General features: G+C 39.8%; 1 protein-coding gene across 1 annotated transcript in view; it reads right to left on the bottom strand.

Annotated features, from left to right (window-relative positions):
• mllt1a (MLLT1 super elongation complex subunit a) overlaps window positions 1-21,033 on the bottom strand; it is a 49,685-nt gene extending 28,652 nt beyond the window's left edge. Inside the window, exons 1-7 of the mRNA XM_028816195.2 lie at window positions 20,746-21,033; window positions 17,454-17,634; window positions 16,265-16,347; window positions 15,990-16,133; window positions 4,604-4,729; window positions 2,694-3,371; window positions 2,291-2,378 (exon numbers count right to left, since the gene is read on the bottom strand). Of these exons, the coding sequence (XP_028672028.1) occupies window positions 2,291-2,378; window positions 2,694-3,371; window positions 4,604-4,729; window positions 15,990-16,133; window positions 16,265-16,347; window positions 17,454-17,634; window positions 20,746-20,757 (1,312 nt within the window). The 5' untranslated portion in view covers window positions 20,758-21,033. The remainder of the gene's footprint in view (window positions 1-2,290; window positions 2,379-2,693; window positions 3,372-4,603; window positions 4,730-15,989; window positions 16,134-16,264; window positions 16,348-17,453; window positions 17,635-20,745) is intronic.
• Between the last annotated feature and the right edge of the window lie 1,143 nt (window positions 21,034-22,176).

The raw sequence follows: 22,176 nt of genomic DNA, 5'->3' as shown, positions 1-22,176 counted from the left end.
TGTTAACATTTGAATCTGATGATTGCATATAGCGCTGTCTTATTCAGTGTGCGCAAGAACATGCAGGTGGCCAGTTGCTGAGTGCTACAACGCACATTTTAAAAAAAGAAAGAGACAGATATATGTGACGTTTTGAAGAAATCATTTTATGACGCGAATAGTACCAATCAGAAAACATCGTCGAAGTAATGCAATATTATTTGAAAACGAACAGCGTCAGATCGGATGTGAAGTTATACTGGCGGTGTTTAAGTCAGATCAGAAGCTGAATAAGCTGAAAAAGCTCCTGTTCTGACTCTAAGTAAAAAAGCATGAATTAATCAACAGAAATAACCGCGATTGACATTTTAAAGTTAACGATTTACAGTGCATACCGATTTATAAATTTAATGTCCGTTTGAGGAAAAAAAAAAAAAACACTTTCTTCAAAGCTGGGAATCAAACTCAGGTCTCTGTAGAACGGTAGGGCAGCTGAGCTCCAAGTCAGCTAACTGTAGCGTTAAGCCACGGAAGCTGTTGTATTCTCCTTGAACCTTTTGTGAAAGTGTTTATTTGATGTTTGGACTTCAGGCTTCACATATTCTATAGTTTATGCCTACATTTTGTAACATTTATTACTAAAATATGAAAATGTTTCTGTTTTAGCAATGTGTTTACACAGATTACTGTAGAAATGGAACACACATGAAATGTGTATTACAAATAACGATCTATTATTTCCATTCTAAAACTCTAGCAGTTTACTCACTCCCAGATAATTATAATCAAACAAGGCACGAGCTGGGAAAACTTAGTGAACGTTCTGCGACGGTGGGGGATGGAATGGCCGGCTGCTCCCTGCTCCTCTTAATCGGCACATTTAGAAGACAAAAGAGAGGTGAGAACGGTTTTAAGGTGGGCCGGATCTACGAGTTTTTTCGTAGACTCTGGTAATTCTAGTGTTAATAGTTTACCTGTCATTTTCTAAGCCAAGGAATAAGGCAGAACAAACCCTAAACAGAGCCACCAGTCCATCGCAGGCTGGATACACACAAGGACGGACCAATTTAGTGTCACCAATTCACTTATCCTGTATGTCTTTAGGCAGTGGGAGGAAACCCATGCAGACAATAAGAGAACATGCAAACTCCACGCAGGGAGGACCCAAGATATTTTCATTTGATGATCGCTAATTGTCCCACACTACAAGCAAAGAGTCATCTTTTTGTCCTTTTTTCAGGTCCCTTCATCTTTATTCACACTACTTTCTTGCACTCACCGTGCATGCCATTTTCTTACCAGACAGCTTATGGCATTATCACGGTTGACAATAATCCAATCCATAGGTAGAGATCAGAAGAGAACACAAACAGGTTTGCAGTGCTAGTTCCTGAATCTGAGAGGGTCCCACTGCAACCATGTTTAAATACCACAGTAACTAACCTGTCAAAAATACTATATGGATGCATAAAACACATAAATTAACTATGACTATTTTCTCCACCTTTTATTGACTCCTCTAAATCAGGGGTCGCCAAGTCCGGTCCTGGAGGACCACTGTGGCTACAGGTTTTCATTCTAACCCTTTTTCTTAAGGAGTGCTGTGTTTGTGCTGCTAATTAACCTCTTGTGAATTTGTTTGAATTGCTTTTTTAAGATTTTTTTCCCCTGAATTGCTTAATTTCTTTCCTTGAATGGCACCCAATCAGAAGTGAAATGTGAAGTGAGTGAGCCAACACAAGACCAACGATGTCAGGGCCTCAAACTCCAACCAATTTCACTCCAACGAGCTGCTTAATGAGATGCCGATTCTTGTTAATTAAACCCGTTCTTTAATTTCATGGCTTGTTGCTGCTCTTGTGGTGCATTAGTGGATATTTCTGAAATTGTTGATTTTCTCTTGTCTAAGAGTGGTGTTAAAATGTTTTGGAGACCTGAGCAGATCAACATTCCTGGGACCTTCATCTTTATTTTCAGATATTGTATGATGCACACCAGTTGGTTTGGCTCAGTTTGTATCTCACTGTTGTGTGGCTGCTAATTAAGGAAAAAGAAACAATTAAGGGGTCTGAGTCTACAAGAGCAAGTCAATAAAATTAGTTCAAAAGAAGTTGATTAGCAGCATAAACAGGCCACTCATTAAGAAAAGGGTTAGAATGAAAACCTGCAGCTATGGTGGTCCTCCAGGACCGCAGTTGGCGACCCCTGCTCTAAATTACAAGTGATGCCATACCCCTAGGAATGATTGGTACACATTTCATTTGACACACGCTAGCTGATAAGGTCAAATAAACTTGGACAGACTGCATACCTTGACTGTGGTTCTGCGAGGGCTGAAAATCTGAATCTGAACTGGAGTCACAGCTTGAACTGGAATTTGATGGGCTGGATGGCACCGACTGCAAAAGGAAAGAGCTATGGGTCAGTGCTGTGTGAAGAGAACCTCACTGGAAGGCTCATATGGGTGTAACTCCAATGTTAATAGCAACACTCCCCCTATCTATCTCAGTCTGCTGCCCTTTCTCCCAGTTCCCCTCACTATATTCTTCCTCTTCCTAGTCTAGTATGCCTCCTTATTACCTCCCCACCCATTTTCTTTCACACACTGTCTCCTTGTGTCATGTCATATTCTCATTTCCCCTTTCCTCCTCTATTAAATTAATGGACCTTGCTGACATAAACTAATAGGTAGGATTAGGTGAACCTCAACCTACCTCAGACTTAGATGTGGCCTCATCCTCAGAGTTAGACTCTTCACTCTCCAATAGCTTTTTGACATCCTTGTGTTCAGTTGTCTCAGGCTTCACTTTTGCCCAGCGGGCACTACCACCTTTATCCTTGGGTGGCTTCTTTTCAGGGAAGCCAGAGGGAGGAGGAGCTGCAGAAGAGGCCCCGGAGGTGGAGGATGAAACCCTGGGCGATGTCCCTGTGAGCCCAGGTGCCTTCCCTCCCTCCGAGCCTCCCTTTTTCTGTTTCTTAGTGCTGGGCTTGGGAGACTCTACACTGGAAGGACGCTTACTAGAACCCTTAGATTCTACTGAACCTCCACCTCCTCCCCCTGTCCCTCCTCCACCTCCCCCCCCACCCTTAGGGGACATGCCCTCTAATTTGGAGTCTTTCACAGTCAGCTTGGGCTCCTTAAAGGCCGCTTTGGGTGGAGCTTTGCTCTCCTCTTTGGTGCTCTTGCTGTCCGCTGGCTTTCGTGCCACTGGGGAATCTTTGGGCACCTTGCTGGTCTCCTTCTCCCCCATTTCATTCTTTGCTGAAGCTTTGCTCTCCGAGTCTTTACGAGGACGCTCCCGGTGTTCCTTGGTCACTTTATGTGGTTTGGAGGCCTTACCACCACCACCAGTAACTCCACCACCTCCGCCGCTGCCATCTTTAGACGCATCCTAAAGATGCAAAGAGTAGAATCAGCTTGAGTTTTTCTCGAGCTTAAATCTTACACAGCTAAGGATGGAAACATCACAGATAAGATTTTAGTCAGATTAGTGGAATAATAAGGACTAACTTTAGCACTTTAATAAACTCACTGTCATTCTCAAGACCTGCAGAATCTGTACCTCGAATGAAATGGTTAAGAAGACAGTCTCGCTCCAGTCATGAAGTTGTGTGTAACTAAGTTTCTTCCCACTATTAATTTGACTTCAGTTTTCATCAGATGTGGCTACTCAGCTCAGAAACAATCAACCTTTATTTCATAAAGCACTCTTTTTTAAGTATTGCCCATCCATCCCAAGGCAATTTAAAAATTACAGATACAAAGTAATCTGTAAAGATTAGTTTATACAGCTAAAGAAGCACAAGAGCTGTCTACAGGTTACACAGTGGGCTGGAGGAGAAAATGGAAAGAGCAACCTTATAATTTAAAGTTAATCTTCTTCTCCACTACATCACACTGTTTGTCAAAAGTCTAATTAATTAGTTACTCACTTTTTGATTCATTTCCTTCATAAGATACTTGGCACTCACTGACTGTACAGAGACAAATATTTCTAGAGCCTTCAACAGCCAGTAAAAGATCACCTGATTGGTTGATTTTCTTCCTCACTGATGAAGCAGCTAGTTAAAGTAATCAAACAGGCCAACAAAAACTTTGCACTTAGTATGTGGGCCAACAACAACAGAGCACATTCACAGGAGGCAATGCACAACTGTGTGGCAATTGTTCTTAATAAACATAAATACAAATAATATATATGAAAAACTAGATTATTTAAAATACATAAACTGTAAATTAAGATACTCAAAGTCTGAAGAAGCATTTTCAACTTTACACTGCAATGAATACATGTGAACTGGGATTTAAAGTCAACAAAACTTTGGCAACAACCTGAAGCACCCAGACACTCTGGAAACCAGTGCAGAACAGCATGTCTGTCCTACTGGAGGTTCACAATCATAAAACCTTTATGCTAAAATACAGAATACTATCCTTTTAAAATAGACACCAATATAATAGAGAGAAGCTAAATGTCTATGGCTCAATACTTAAACTGCCACTTGTAACAAGGATTACCCAGATGACTAAGTGCAAATCAATTTCTGGAACTGTCAGATACACTACACTGACACATCTGTTCAAATGATTTCTGGAGGGTTATTTGACCAGAGATGTACCTACCTTTGATCCATGTGAAGGCTTTGTCTTTTTAGGATCTGAAAATGCAGACAGTGGAATTGTAGGTAAAATAGGGTAGTCTGGGCTTGGCCTTGAAACCGACTCAGCTCCTTCAGGCATTACCATAACCTAAACAACAGAGTACAATTATATAAAAAACACATAACTTACATCAAGGAGAGTGTATTAGGGGGCAAAAAAAAAGTCTAGCAGCCTGGGCTTCTTTCATTCACGCTGTGTCTTCAGATCCTCCTAGGTAATAAAAAACATCCTACAAGATGGACTAGTGTTGCTTTTAGCATGGGCTGCCATGTGACAAAGCTCACTAGATACCTATAGGTCATCGGAGAGTTTTAAAGTTAATTTGATCTTGTTAACCCCGATTGTGACTCAGAATTCTATGGAAATATGGTTATTATTTACAGTGTAATGCCCCAGTAACTTTTTGGACAGCCATCTAGTGAATGAAAAAACATCATGCTGCAAAAGAATCATGTATTTCTATGTGTTTTGCCACTCTAAAGTAACTCATCTACAGTATATTCATAAGTAAGGGTGGAGCCTTCAACTAAAACATAATGGCGGGGAAATGAGAAGCTGTAAGGCCAGTTTTAGAACAAACCATCAGTAGAATCAAGCAATAATGATGAAGAAAAAATGAACTAGTCATCAAACATCAACACTCACAGTGAAACTGGTGCATATAGCACTGCAAGACCACACCGCCATGATAAGCATGGTGAATTTGACCACCTGAAAGGTTCACCCTGGTGCATGGCAAAAAGGCACAATGACTGCACTCAAGCCAAAGGACAAGAAAGACATGCTTTACAGGGTTGTCAGGGTTGTGGAAGTGACTAAGCCTTGTGCTGTTGTAGGCCCATCGATTGTGCGGATCAGGGACTGACATTTTATACTCTTAAGCACAAGCAATAGATAAAATGTTATAAGAAAAGTGTGCTAAGAAACACACTTGTACTGTCCCAACAGCAACACTGGGGTGTGTGTTGGCGACGGTCTAAAAACATATATCATGAAGGATGTGCTCTTAATCTGCATCAGTACAGCAGTGGACACTAGACATACCTTTCCTACTGTACTTATGTGGACGCTTTGGTATTTTCATGTTTCTATTACAACATTTTGATCTTGTTGAAAAAAATTCAACATTTTTGATTGGGGGGGGGTCAACAATGCTAAGGAGGTGAAGAAATGCATGTTTCTCTGCTTGTGATCTTAAAGAGCTCAGTAATACTAAAATTGCCAATCAAAATATAGTTCTGAAAAATTACTGACAAATGATACAAGCATATAGGAGAAATTTCTGTACAATGTGGACCATTTACACAGAGTCAAATTAATACATATGATTACTTAAAATGCACTCTAACAAATACTGCTAAGATATTCATTTCGCACAAAAACGTAAGTAAAATAATTTGGCAAGTAAGATTTGTAATCATCAGGGGCCTCATGTATAACGCCGTGCGTAGAACTCACACTATAACATGGCGTAAGCACAAAAGCGGGATTGTGCGTACGCACAGAAAAATCCAGATGCAGGAATCTGTGCGCACGCATACTTTCACGTTCTTCCACTACATAAATCCCGATTTGCGTGAAAAGTAACGCACGTGCACGCGCCTTCTGTCCCGCCCCAACTCCTCCCAGAATTACGCCTCTTTGAATATGCAAATCAATATAAATAGCCTTCTGTGAAAAGACAATGGGAAAAGCACGGGAGAAAATATAAGAATTTCAGCGAATACCAAGTGGAGGCAAAGGAAAAACGTACTATTTGTTGGTTTAAACAGTGGTATAATCAACAAAAGGAAGCTGATCGAGTGACAGAGTGTCGGAGAAACTCGAAGGCTCAACTTCACAAAGTCGCACAGTGCCCGAAATAAAAAAAGAAATCACATATCAAAGTCGCCGTGAAAAAGCGAGTCGTAGCCCACCGTCTGAGTGTCATATGAAAGCTTATTAGGGTACAGACAAAAAAAAGGCACACAGTGGGGAAAAAAAGCACGAAATTTCCACTTTAATCACGTAGTTTATTTTACCATTAAAGTAGAACATCATGAACTTCATCTTAAAATCGTTTAATTTACTAGTTTCTCAAATCCCATTGTAACTAAAGTGGCATGTTAAATGCTTTGTTCTGTATTTGATCTTCTATGTGCTCTATGTGTATGAATCACTACCTGCTTTTTAAACGGGCTTTCTCTTTCTCCGACAGGACACATAATCCATTACATTCTTGATATTACAGCTCTCTGAATAATTAAAATACGAGATGTATACGTGATATCTTTTTCATGATGATAGGAATGAAAGCATGTTATTAAACATGGGAACACGGTGGCGCAGTGCTTGTTCATGTCTCACGCAAGAGGCTTGCTGCGCCATGCGCAACCTTCAATGAAATAATTTATCACAGCAGTACTGTCTCTTTCAAACGTACTAACCTCCAATTCCTATCCTTACTTTTCTTTCTCCAAAAACTCAATCGCCACACAATAAGCTATGTAATAGACGTGAAGCCATCTGTAAGCTTAGAACTTCGATTCTTCAAAACTTTTAAGGAACATTGAAATATCTTAGTAGTACGTGTTTAATTATTATATCCGTCTATCTTTCCAGTGTCGCGTCAGCACCAGCAATAATACAGCGCAAGGCAGGAACAATTACTGAACTAGCTAGCGCTGCGGCACCGTGTCCTCACATGTTTAATTATTAACAATACAGATTATTTAAATGAAATTAAAGTTTTATCTGTATAATATAATCAACATGTTTTGCTGCATTTCGTCTTAGAAATGAATACCGTCATCACATGTAAATACGCGCTTTATAAAGTGGCGCAGGTTGTGCAATATTATAACTGTAGTGCAAGTTTACAGTGGGGTAATTGTACTTATAAGTCCAAACATTTCTACAGGGACCACTTGATGGACTGATTTAGTGCGTTTAGAGTTCTTGGGATTAAACTGTTTCTAAACCGCGAAGTCCGTATAGGGACTAAAGCGTTTGCTGTGGCTCAGGCAGCATCTGCTTCATGCTGTGTACCGATAATTCTCTTTCCAATCAGCTGCTGCTGTGATTTCCCACTCAGATACAGTGATATAAATACTCCGAGTGGTGCAGTGAGAGTAATGTGGAAAAAGATGATCTGCTGTGGCAACCCTTAACGGGATCAGCTGAAAGAAGATGCAGTGAGAGTTACAACGCTAAAGCAGTTATGGTATTTGGAATACTATGGCTATTCCCTGGACCATTATATTGCTACAGGTTAATTACAATCAGATGCATTACACTAATAAACAATATGCAGTTAATTTCAGTGTATTTATAAAGCCGCGCCAGGAATGTGGGTCTAAGAAAGAAAGGGTGATCACACAGGAACAGTAGCACTGCTTTGATGCTGGGTGCCGCCAGTCTGCAAAACCGGGCGGATAAATTGCGTACGCCAAGGAATGAGTTACCGTGGAAATGTGCGTGGCTTTACGCCAAGTTTAGGTTTTATACATCGCGATTTGAGCGTGGAAAGGTTCGTACGCAACATTTCTGTGCGTACGCACCGTTTATACATGAGGCCCCAGGACTGAAGGTAAGGATGAAATGAATCAGGCTGAGAGCTCACCATGGCTGGATGAGATTTGACCTCTAAAAGTTGGTCGTTCAAGCGAGTGGAAGTATATTTACTGTAAGAATTTGAATTTTGCAGTTCACTAGACATTACTAGAGCAGGTTAATGAAATATATACTGTTCCACGATCATGCTAGCCAAACACACTATGCTAATAAAAAAAAATAGTAAAATCACATCCTTACACCTGAAAATCCAGTTTTGGGGTGCAGAGTTTGTGTTACAAATATTGTAGGCAAGGTAGGGACTAATACTAGACAGCATGACCAGAGGCCTCAGTATAACGCCAAGTGTAGAACTCACACTATAACATGGCGTAAGCACAAAAGTGGAAATGTTCGTACGCACAAAAAAAATCCAGATGCATAAATCTGTGCAAATGCTAACTTCCACATTCTTCCACTACATAAATCCCGGTCAGCGTGAAAAGTAACGCACGTGCATGCGCCTTCTGTCCCGCCCCAACTACTCCCAGAATTACGCCTCTTTGAATATGCAAATCAATATAAATAGCCCTTAAGCTCAGCGTACGGTGAAAAGACAATGGCAAAAGCACAAGGGAAAAATAGAAGTATTTCAGCGAATACCAAGTGGAGGCAAAGAAAAACATACTATTTGTTGGTTTAAACAGTGGTATAAACAACAAAAGGAAGTTGATCGAGTGACATAGAGAAACTCAAAAGCTCAAGTTCACAAAGTCGCACAGTGCCCGAAATAAAAAAGAAGCTGTCACATATCAAAGTTGCCGTAAAAGGTGAGTTGTAGCCCACTGTCTGAGTGTCATATGAAAGCTTATTTGGGTACAGAGGGAAAAAAAAAAAGGAACACAGTGGGGGGAAAAAGATGGAAATGTCAACTTTAATCTCGATATTTCCACTTTAATCACATAGTTTATTTTGTCACTAAAGTAGAACATCATAAACTTAATCTTAAAATCGTTTAATTTGCTAGTTTCTCAAATCCCATCGTAACTAAAGTAGCACGTTAAATGCTTTGTTTTGTATTTGATCTTCCATGTGCTCTGTGTGTGTGAATCACTATGTAGTTTCGGGCTCTCTCTTCCTCCGACAGGACACAGAATCCTTTACATTCGTAACATTACAGCTCTCTGAATAATTAAAATACTGAGATGTATACAGGATAGCATTTTCATGTTGATAGGAGTTAAAGCATGTTATTAAACATGGGAACACGGTGGCGCAGTGCTTGTTCATGCCTCATGCAGGATGCTTGCTGCGCCTTGCGCGACCTTCGATGAAATAATTTATTGCAGCAGTACTGTCTCTTTCAAACGTACTAACCCCCAAATTTTCTTTCTCCAAATACCCAATCGCCACACAATCAGCTCTGTAATAGACGTTAAGCCATCTGTAAGCTTAGAACGCTGATTCTTCAAAACTTTTAAGGAACATTGAAATACCTTCATAGTACATGTTTAATTATTCTATCCATCTATCCTTCCAGTGTCACATCAGCACCAGCAAGAATACCGCGCAAGGCAGGAACAATCCATGAATGGGGCGCCAGATCCTAGCTAGCGCTGTGACAGCATGTCCTCACATGTTTAATTATTAACAATATAGATATAGATTACTTGAATGAAGTTAAAGTTTTATCTGTATAATATAATAAACATTTTGCTGCATTTCATCTTAAAAATGGTATTATCATATGCAAATACGCCCTTTATAAGGTTGTGCAATATTATAACTGTAGTGCAAGTTTACAGTGAGGTAATTGAACTTATAAGTACAAACAATTCTATAAGGAGCACTTGATGGACTGATTGAGTGCATTTATAGTTCTTGGGATGAAACCGTTTCTGAACCGGTCCATACAGGAAAGGCTTTGAAGCGTTTGCTGTATGAGAGCAGTTAAATAGACAGCATGGCTGAGGCAGTGTGTGCAGGATGCTGTATATCGATAATTCTCTTTCCGATCAGCTGCTGTAGATCTGTGATTCCCCACTCAGATACAGTGATATAAATACTCCGAGTGGTGCGGTGAGAGTAATATGGAAAAAGATGATCTGGTGTGGGAACCCCTAACGGAAGCAGCTGAAAGAAGAAAGTGCAGTATGAGTAACAACGCTAAAGCAGCTATGGTATTTGGAATACTTTGGCTATTCCCGGGACCATTATATTGTTATAGGTTAATTACAATCAGATGCCTTAAACTAATAAACAATATGAAGTTAGTTTCAGTGTATTTATAAAGCTGCGTCAGGGATGTGGATCTAAAAAAGAAAGGGTAACCACACAGGAACAGTAGCACTGCTTTGACGCTGGGTGCCACCAGTTTGCAAAACCGAGCGGAGAACTTGCATACGCTAGGGTTGGAGCTACCGTGAAAATGTGCGTGGCTTTACGCCAAGTTTAGGTTTTATACATTGCAATTTGAGCGTAGAAACGGTCATACACAACATTTTTGTGCGTATGCACCACTTATACATGAGGCTCCAGGGCTGTGGAGTCGGTAGATAAATCCTTTGATTTCGACTCCTTATTTTCTGGTACTTCTGACTCAGACTCCCCGACTCCCCTGTATTTAATATGCTAATGTATTTTCCATGTTGATTTAACCACAGAACTACTGGCTAGGAAGCCAACTCTCTACCGTATTGGCCAGTTTAAACAAAAGACAGGAGTCCCTGAACACACATCAGGCCATAGCACACACCCACACCTACGCCTAAATCATTACACTTGTTTACACTCAAATGAACTTGCTAAACATATTGTATCTGAAATAAAATGAAAACACTTTTTGTAATGTACCATAATCCAGATTACAATATATGAATGTCAGGTTGTATAATAGCTCAGCTGAACTTCACACTAGTAGTAACACAACTATGCACTGGGCTTTTTACTCTTACATCAGAGAAGTACTTAATTATGACTATTGTTTGTGAAATGGGACATTTGAAGTTGCTGTACTTTTTTTTCATTACAATTTAAATTTATTAGGAGTTGGTACATTTTTGCCGAGTCCGACCCCGACTCCAGGTATCCAAAATTGTCTCTGACTCCTTGACTTCGACTCCACAGCCCTGAGCATGACAACCCCATACACTTGGTCCACTAATGCACACACCCACATGGACACAATTTAACCTTATGGAATATGGAAGGAAAACTGCAGTAACAGGTGGAAATAGAGGGAAGCTATCAAACTACACACAAACAACTACGAAACCTGGACACCAGATTCATGAGGCAGCAGTGCTGACCACCACACCTCTTTATCAAAGCTCAAGATAAGAGGAATTAAATTCATAAGTTTGCACAAAGTATGGTTATGTGTAACTAGGGCTGGGAAGTATGGCCTAGAAATAATTCTGCGATATAAAATATCAATATCTCTCAATATTTTGAAATCTCCTCTAAAGCATGTCATAAATGTTTGATTTAACACTTTGATTTGTACAATCACACCAACACGATGATTCTAGCAGTCCCAGCAGGCTGTAACATGTGTCTATATTAAATCATTCTTGTTTATATTCATTAGCTATTTCTATTAGAACAATTTTAAAATTGCATGCAAAACAGAGGTGGAGCACAACCAAGTTAAATTTAACAAAACAGTGTTTATTCAAACATGGTAAATGCACACAACAAACAAGTGGAGTGGTGGCTCTGAGGCTAGGGATCTGCACTGGCAATCGGAAGGTTACCGGTTCGAATCCCGTAAATGCCAATAGGGATTCTGCTCTGCTGGGCCCTTGAGCAAGGCCTTTAACCTGCAATTGCTGAGCGCTTTGAGTAGTGACAAAAGTGCCATACAAATGCAAAGAATTATTATTATTACAGTGATCCCTCCCTATATCGCGCTTCGCCTTTCGTGGCTTCACTCCATCGCAGATTTTATATGTAAGCATATTTAAATATATATCGCGGATTTCTGCGGACAATGGGTCTTTTAATTTCTGGTACATGCTTCCTCAGTTGGTTTGCCCAGTTGATTTCATACAAGGGATGCTATTGGCAGATGGCTGAGAAGCTACCCAACTTACTTTTCTCTGTCTCTCTTGCGCTGACTTTCTCTGATCCTGACGTAGTGGGATTGAGCAGGGGGGCTGTTTGCAAACCTAGACGATACAGACGCTCATCTAAAAATGCTGAAAGATTATCTTCACGTTGCTATCTTTTGTGCAGCTGCTTCCTGAAACGACATGCTGCACGGTGCTTCGCATACTTAAAAGCTCGAAGGGCACGTATTGATTTTTGACTGAAAAACAAACTCTGTCTCTCTCTCCCTGCTCCTGACGGAGGGGGTGTGAGCTGCCGCCTTCAACAGCTTTGTGCCGCGGTGCTTCGCATACTTAAAAGCCAAACAGCCCTATTGATTTGTTTGCTAGAGATTGTTTTCTCTATCTATGTGACATTCTGTGCTCCTGACACGCACTCCTTTGAAGAGGAAGATATGTTTGCATTCTTTTAATTGTGAGATGGAACTGTCATCTCTGTCTTGTCATGGAGCACAGTTTAAACTTTTGAAAAAGAGACAAATGTTTGTTTGCAGTGTTTGAATAACGTTCCTGTCTCTCTACAACCTCCTGTGTTTCTGCGCAAATCTGTGACCCAAGCATGACAATATAAAAATAACCATATAAACATATGGTTTCTACTTTGCGGATTTTCTTATTTCGCGGGTGGCTCTGGAACGCAACCCCCGCGATGGAGGAGGGATTACTGTATTATTATTATTATTAATTAAAAAGAAAAAACAAAGTGCACTTCTTGTGCATAATGTTTGTGATAACATATCACTTCCCTGTGACAAACCACTTACATTAAATGGGCCATATTATGCATCTTTTCAGCAATTATTTTGTGCTATTTTTTTCGGAACCAAACTCAACATAAAAACTCAATTCCATGCTTCACTTCTTTCACGCTGTCCAGACTCTTTCACACCCCAGATTAAAAAACACACGTCTAACCGCACAAGAGAGTGGTCCGGATAGGCGGGTGAGTGTCTGTGACGCTTATGTGTGAGTCTATTTTCCATTTTGTGTCTGTGAGAGGGAGAGAAGTGAAACGCCAAAGTGTGTTTTATTCTGGCATCTCAACCTTTTGAACCCTGCCCTCCCCAGCATTTCGGCACTATAATCCTAGCCTTGCCAGCAATCTTCAACGATTTTGAAAACCAGATATTCGGATTTATTAAAGTGAAATTTTATTACAAAATGGTAAAATGATGATAAGCCACAATGTTATAACAATAGATTGATACTATAGGAAAAGCTGTATCACTTTCAGCCTCACGGTTTTCATCATTTTCTACTGTCGATTATAATAAGGACCCAATGCCAAAACTGTGCTTTTGAGTGATGTGCTTCAAAAGCAAAGCACAAGAACACTTCACATGATTTTCACTGCCTTCCGATCAATCTCCCTGCATCAGCCCTTCCCTACGGGGGACACTGACAGATTGGGAGTTTGACGCAGATGTCCTAAGGTGAGCTCAGGGAAGAAAGAAACCTCCTGCGGAGCAGAAGGGCAAAAGCTCTCTTTGCCTGCTTGTACTTCTCCGAGCACACTAAGCATCTGTTATTTTGAGTTGTTCGCATAGCAAACTACAACTGAAATTCTTTGCAAAAAATCTGCAACTAGTAAATAAATAAATAGCGTAACATCGCAACTAGACAGTGGTATGTTGATCTGTGTAGTCTAATATAGCAAAGGCCGGTATTCAGGCCAGCTGGGTTATGATGGCAGAGAACTGTAGCAGCCTGCTGAGAATATTTTTCTATGACAGCGGACTGCAAGATTTACAGATCAGAGTAGTGTGACAGTAGTGTAGTCATAACAGATATGCGCAGGCTGTTATTTATGCCAACAGGGTTATGACGATAGATAGGCAGGCCATTATACCAAAAAACAGCCTACCGGAAACAAAAGGGGTTTAAAAAAATAAATAAATAAATGTGTACTCTTAATGTACACAATATAATCATGTACTATATCCCACATAGAATAAGTCGCAATGCATCCCCCAGCTGTATATGTAACCATAAAATGTTTCACATTACTTGTCAAAGACAACAAATGACTCCAAAACAAATTAAAGTAATATGCCACCCAAAAATGTTTTTTATGTGCTACTTACCCCGAGCAGTTTGTAATGAAAAAATTTAATCTCATGTTTGCATGCAGAGCAGACATACCAAAATGTCTGATATAACAGGGGTCTATGGTGACCAATGCTAGACAACAGTAAGCAATATCAAAAAGTCCATTACCACAACATCCCAAACACATGCATTTTAACCAAAATATTGTTAGATAAATTACTTTTGGAAAACACTCTTGTGAATAAAAATAGGGCACGCTCAGATGCAACCAAGCATTTGAAATGAAGACGGTCTCATTCATTGGTCAGGAGTGCAGCCCAGTAACAGCTCATTCACTGGGAAAGAATGCGCTTCACGTGATAACATCAAAAAAACATGTACTGAGAGACAAAACTAAAGATTCAAAGTTAAAGAAAAGTAAGTGAAAACACTATCAGGAAGCGAATACATCTTGTAGTTGTGCATATCTGAGATGCTTCAAAAAGCATTTCGCAAACTGCCACTAAACAATCCCGAGATATTCATAGTGGTGAGCCATAACTGGAGTATTAATATAACAACATAAGGAAGGTCTACAATTTAAATGCATGGTCAGGTTTGACCACGTTCCATTTTCATTCACTTGAACATTTCCTGGGGGAGGCTTACTTAACTAAATTTTACCAAAAACTCATGTGTTTTGGATGTCGGGAGAATATAACTCAATAACTTGTTATATCAACTTTGCAACATGAGTAACATATAATTTCTTCTTGGACGTTTCTGTATTGTTTTGCTGCATTTCAGCATTGGTAACCATAGATGCCTATTCAATTAGAAAACTACTTATCTCAATTCTGCACGAGAACATGAAATTAAATGTTTTTCTCAGCCATCACTACAAACTGCAGGAGGTAAATAACATTTTAAAGATATGTAATTTTTGTTTGAAGTATTCCTTTAACTCTCTTTCAGCCCAGGTGTTTATAAACAAAATAGAGCTGCCACCTGAATAGAGGTATGTTACAACCTATTTGAATGTTAATGTAATGGTGTCCCGACAAGCAATTCAGAATCAACCCTTAAGGTCTGAAGATGTTGACACTTATTCTGTGCTCTATTACACTTGGCTGCAAATTGCTTCTGCACTCAAGGGAGGTCATACAGGGATTCAGCAAAAAGAACAACAGCTGCAACTAACAGAGATGTCACCCAATAGACCTTAAACAGGATATTCCTTAAACCGGTGGTAAACCATGATATCATGGTCATCATTATCAAATACAGGAATAGAGACAAAGAAAGCTATAGCAAAATACAACACTCATAATGTAACTAAATGAGTAGCAAGAACTTGAACAGAGTTATCACTCTGCCAATACTGGACAGAAAGACATACACACAAGTGAGTCAAACACTTCATACTTAAGCAAAAACCCAGTTTTACAAACCTGCAGTGCTTAATGTAAATGCAAGATCAAAAACAAATTAATAAATATAAAATTTTAGAAAACCGCAAAAATAAAAAAATAAAATAAAATAAAAATTACACCCCATAAACATTGGTCTTTGACCTAAAAATCTTCAACAAAAGTTTAAAGTAAGGCCAGTATAAACAGTACAATGAATTATCATACAAGTTCCCAGAACCCAGCTCACCCTCGCACTTCTCTACTCACCCCACCAGCTTTCACCAACTTCCGTCGAAACTCCTTAGTGGGATTATTGAAAGTCAGTTTCTCACAGCGCAAATGATTCACTGGTGGATTTCCTTCCAGGTTCAGGAACAAGTCATAGGTGAAACAAACCTTCTTGGGTTCCTCCTACAAGAAAAATATCCAACAGTATTGAGTTCATGTGTATAGACAATGGAATAAATAAGCATTCTGCTATGAATCGCTAGGAACCACTTCTTGAATATTTTTACTTAAATCCTAATACCAAGGGAGCTCACCTTGTTTTTGAAATATACTTCAATTGGCATTATAAAGCCTGCGTATCCAGATTCCTCTACCTTGTAGGGTGGCTCTTTACAAACTACAAGGGAACAAGAATATAAAAGTGTTAACAGTGACTTAAAAACTTACGAAGGTCTTATTTTCTCAGACCATATTATTCTGCAGAATATCCTCCATTAACCTTGAAAAGCTGCACACCACTCCATCACTCTGACGTCCAATTGCTAGACCTGCAAAGTGCTATACTATTAACTTAGTTAAAAAGGATTCAGACAGATTCCACCATGGTGCAGTTTCACATCCATTATTTCACATATATTCAATCACTTATTTGAAAATCGTATGCTGGTCTGCTAGTGATCAATTCAGATTGTCAAATATCCAGTAGAATACAGGGAAAAAAACTGGCCTAATCCAATGTCACATCACTTAACTTCTAGTCATGGGGGAAGTCAAATTTGCTGACCAAGGCACAGACCTCTTTGTCTTTTGCTGGGTTGCCTTTCTCCAGGGAGAACACGCTAAAGTACTTCCTAAATTACATCTAATGCTGAGAGCACATTACACAACTTCTAGTCTAGTCACTGGGTGTATTAGACTTGCCACCCATGGTTGCTGACCCTGTCGCTGCACCGTGTTAATTTAAACGACTGGGTATGTCTACTTTATTGATCGAGTGATAACATTTCAGCACAGTTTTGCTTGCTCCCTTATGTGACAGCCAATAACGTACTAGTTGATGGAGCCAGTGCCACACAAAGGGTTAACAAGTATGTGATGCAATCTCTGCCATGTTACTTCTTTTTTTCCATTCTATCGTAGTACGTAAAACATGAGACATCAGACAAGACGAGCTTCTCTTCTGTTAGTAAAGTCCAAAAAACGCACATTCCTTATTCCTCATCACTCTACGCTATTTTCCTTCGGATGAACACTCATTGGTTGTCAGCTCTCATGCACAAAGAGGCCGCCACCACGACCAAAGACAAAATCAAACCTATCTGTAGTGTGTTACTGGGCATGTCGCATTACATGATTGCCTTCACAGGAACGCACTGCCAGCTAATTCCGACTCGCTAAAATTTTGTAAATTATGTACACAACAAAATTGCTGGAAAAGTCACATACAGTGAAATGGCCTTCAGTATTTGAAAATTTTACAAAATGGTCCGTTTAGTTGCTCACCTCGTTTAGGTTTGGGAAAACTTTCATGCAGCCGAAAGACCACTTTTTCAACAAAGTGCTGGATGTCACACTGCTCTGGACCTCGAACAAACACCATCCAATCATGGGTGAACCCTTCGGAGGTGGGCTTCTTACGAAGCTGTGCCCGATGTCCCAACTCCAACTTGACTTGCACCGTACACTATAACAAAGGATGAGGGTAAAAAAAAAAACATAGAAAGAGAGAGAAAAATGAAGCATTTTGTTATACAATACAATCAAACTCTTCTCACAGCAAAATACATCAGAAAATAAGTCATTTGACTGTCTATGCCACAATACCCATAAATGAAAGAATGGAGAAGAAACAACCTTGAATCTGTTTAATTAATCAACCTAGCAAATACCTTCCCATCACTCCCATAGTGCTACTCTGTCCTATAAGCCTGGTGAAACACACAGCTATCAAAGAGCAATACTTTCTTCTGACATATAACGAAATTACAAAACAAGTTATGAGATCTGATGGCAGGAAGGAGAATATAGAAAGCAACATTTAATAATAATAATAATAATACTGTTTTATTTATGAAGCACCTTTCATACACTCAAGGACACTTTACAACTTAATAACCACATTAACACGACAGTAGAAATTACATACAAGAAAAAGAATAATCCATCCATCCATCCATTTTCCAACCCGCTGAATCCAAACAGGGTCACGGGGGTCTGCTGGAGCCAATCCCAGCCAACACAGGGCACAAGGCAGGGAACCAATCCCAGGCAGGGTGCCAACCCACCGCAGAAAAAGAATAATACTCATTGAAAAGATGTGTTTTTAACAGAATTTTGAAATTAATAATAGATTTTTCCTCGCAAAGGCTGAGAGGAAGAGAATTCCAAATTTTAGGGGTTAGTTGATGTTTGTTCGAATAGGAGATATTAAGGATTCAGACGAGCACTGGTGTTCTGGGCCATGTTTTTCAAGAGTCTCAGAGTAGGAAAATAGTCCAAACGGACTCAAAATTCTCAAAGTGATGCAAATTTGGTCCTACTCTTAGGTGAAATAGCATTTTATCAAATTTCCTAATGGAGGAAACTACTTCTAAATTCAGGAGGATTTAGGAGAGCTTGTGAGCTATCCTAACTCGGTAGAAGCTTCAAGATGATGATGTTCAGGCAGAGACAGGCACACATATCCGAGGAAAGGCTGACTCTTTTGGCAACAGTGTACAACAATGAACTCATAAAAAGATATTAATTTGACAGAGATGGAATAATACTCATAACAAATTTTGTATGTTACATGATCTACTTGGAGAAGCCTTTGCAATGATTTGAATATGTCACAACCAACCATTTCTCGAACAATGCACCAAACTTTGAATGCCCTTATCCATGAGGTAAAACACAGATTTCTACATTTCCCCACAATTCCATGTGGGGTACTGTAAAGGCAAGCTGCACCTGTGCAAATCAACACACACATAAAGAACACGATCAAAGGTGTGTATGAGCATGCACATGTGAATCACAAGCTGTAGTACAGTATCAACACAGAGGTGCTCATAGATACAAACTGTTTTGTAGTAACTACCACAATAATCTGAGCAGGAGTAAAGCTGGATTGGTACTGGACAGTGAAATGTCATGCAGGTTTGCTTAGCTCAGCATTCCATGAACTCTTGAGACATTTGCATTACACTTTACAAGCCCGGAAAGTTCAAGAAGGTAGGTGGAGACACTCTAACAGAGTACAAGTGTGGATCACACAGAGAGAGACTCGGGATACAACTCTGGAAGATGACCGAGAACACTGGACGAGTGAATGCAACTTCAGAAACAGCACTGTGGCTGTCGAACTGTTATTTTATGAGTCATTTCCTCTGGCCGTAACAGTGGGAATGCAATTCTTCTGAATCCTACTTTATTATGCTTTCCTTCTTCTTCTCCTACTACTTTTAATATTATTATTATTACTATTATTTTTGTGGTGAAGTCTTACCAAACGTATCAGAAAAGTACAAAATGCCAATAGGAGTGCCATTTTGCAGCTCAATGTGCTATAAAATCGCGATGTCATTCATTCTCAAATCACTTATTCCTAGTCGAGAGTAAATGTAGAATGCTTTATAAGTACCTCTCATGTCCTACTCTGGCGAAAGACAATTTCTTATTCAACTCAGACATTTAATGCAATTCCTAGGACTAATTCTGAGACAATTGACAAATACAGGTTCTGAAAAAGAAAACAAATGCTTTCGAGCAATGGTTCTACAGAAAAATTCTACAAATAAACTGGAAAAACAAAGTATTAACGAGGTAGTACCCAGAGTGAAAACAAATAAACATCTATGAACAGACTTAACACAAAGAATTATGAAGTATGCTGGACATGTGAAGAGGGGGTCTGTTGGAAGTTTGGCCTTGAACATCCAAGAGGCAAACATAAACAGGAAGACAAGTGTGAACCTGGCTAGATCAGGAGTAAAAAAAACTATGGAGAAATAAAAGAGGCTATCTGAAAACTGAGCAAGATGGAGTACCATGATGGTCAACCCTCTGACAGAGGATGACACCTAATGGTAATGATGAGTGGCTATAATGGTCTAGTGTCATAATGTGGCTGACAAGGCTATTATGGGGTGGAGCTGGTGCAGGTCAAATGTCACTACTCTGATGAAACAGAGAATCAAGCCCACGTAATAAGAACTCCATCTCCAGATTACTCAAACCACTATGAAGGGGTCGTGAGATGGTATGTGTATTCTGACAAACACCTTCAAGCAACATGGCACCCTCTAATGTTTTATATCTTTTGGCCTTTCTTATAACTTTATTCTCACTCTCACATTCAAATCCCCTGTTAGATACCTTACTTTGTTCTTTCCAATTTTTTTTTTTTTTTTGGTTTTAGACACCATCATCTCACCCTTCTGGGTATTTTATCTTCAGTCGCCCTGCACCCTGCTGAGTTTAACAACTACTACCCTCTTCAAAGTACTCAATCTCAGATGTATCAGGACTTCATTTTTGAGTGTTTTGTTCACTTTCTTCTCAGTCACTCTTTGCCGCCGCCGCCTCCTCCTCCTCCTTCTTCTCTTCTTCTTCTTCTTCTCCTCTCTCTCTCTCTCTCTCTCTCTCTCTCTCTCTCTCTCTCTCTCTAGCTCTCCGTAGCTCTCGCACTCTCTCTCTTACCTGGCTCTCCGTGGCCTGCGGTTTTTCTCCTCGTCTTCTTTTACCACTATGCCTTAAAAATAATCAATTTTCATGCATATTTGGCCCCGATCAATCTTATCAGCTCTCTTACCTGATTGTCCATGTCCTCTAATCGTTTTTCCTTATTTTTTCAATTCAAAATACTTTTTTACGCAGGTTTAATCTGGTCGGTCGCGGCTCCTCATTGTGTGTCAATTTTACCCATAAACCGGAAGTAGGGGTCCTTTACCCCTCCTCTTCCGCCTTCCTTGCGGAGAGAGAAAGAATGACACCGATTTGGTCCAATTTCGTACAATGAGAGGCGGGCTCTCTGTCGAGGGGGAACCTAAAGAAGACGGAACTGTGGTAAACAGGATTGGATAATCCGATTTTGACTGACGGCGACTTTACCATTGAAAATTCAAAATCTTAATACGGATTGGACAATGATGTAGAAAGAGGCTGGCCAAAGTGTTGCTATGACACCGATAAAGCGTCAGGGAGACTTTTCTGCTGGATCAGGTGAAAGAGAAAGATTTAATTTAAGAATAATGCAATTTGTTTTTGATTATATTATGACACATTTTTAAAAACTGAGATAGTGTCTCTCTGGTGTAATTTGTGTTTTTAACATGTTAAGAATTTGAAAAACTGAACTCGAAAACTGATAACCACGGTGACGTAAAGTGTCTTGCATTCAAAATACATTACTGATTTCCTGTCTCTGTAATGATACTTCGCAATTTACACCTGAAAGCGAAATGTTTGCTTCTTGCAGTTTGTTTAATGGACCCTAAACCCAAGGTTTAATACCATGAGGCGGATGCTACCTACTTTTTCACAGCTCCTTGTTCGGCTGGCTACTTATTCGCAACTCCATACTCGCTTCAGTCAGCAAGACAAATACCTTAGATAAATTACATTGAGTATAACCCAGGCCACCGCGATTCCATGGGCTAAGTAATCTGGCAAAATTGGCAGACTTCCATATCTAATGAATGGGACTATGACGGTTAACTGGCACTATACAGGTTTGAATGACATCGGGCCACTCTAATTTTGACAGTTTTAAGAAAAGACAGGTGCCTTTGTCAAGTTGCAGTTGAGTTTAACGCGAGTAGCTTGGTCATATTAACCGGCAAGTTTGCCACATTCCGATATCTAATGTCCTAGTCATATAGTATCAAATCAGATACGTGGCTTCTTGTCTCTATCATTGATTTGATAGTGTTTAGACCTTGACGATTGAAACATTCACATAAGGATGAAATAGAGGAGATACCTTGTATTGGTAATTATAGTGTCGCTGAAACAACCAGCTATATCGACTTAAGCACTTCCAAGTGGGGGCTTGCGCACTTAACGCTGCACCAAAGCTGGCTTAATCAGGAAATTCATATTCCTTTTTGAAAGACTTGCGCGTCCCGTTCGATGGCATAACTAGCATCCACCAAAAAAGACAGAAACACCCCTTGATGTTGTGACCCCCATATTCAGTCGGTGTCTGTCCCGAAGGCATCGTGAAAAGGCGAGAAGGAGCGCT

This window comes from Erpetoichthys calabaricus, chromosome 12 (assembly GCF_900747795.2).
Source record: "Erpetoichthys calabaricus chromosome 12, fErpCal1.3, whole genome shotgun sequence".
In the NCBI taxonomy this organism is placed as follows: Eukaryota; Metazoa; Chordata; class Cladistia; order Polypteriformes; family Polypteridae; genus Erpetoichthys; species Erpetoichthys calabaricus.
Note: the sequence above shows the minus strand (reverse complement) of the source record. Positions and strands in the feature narration are given on the sequence as shown.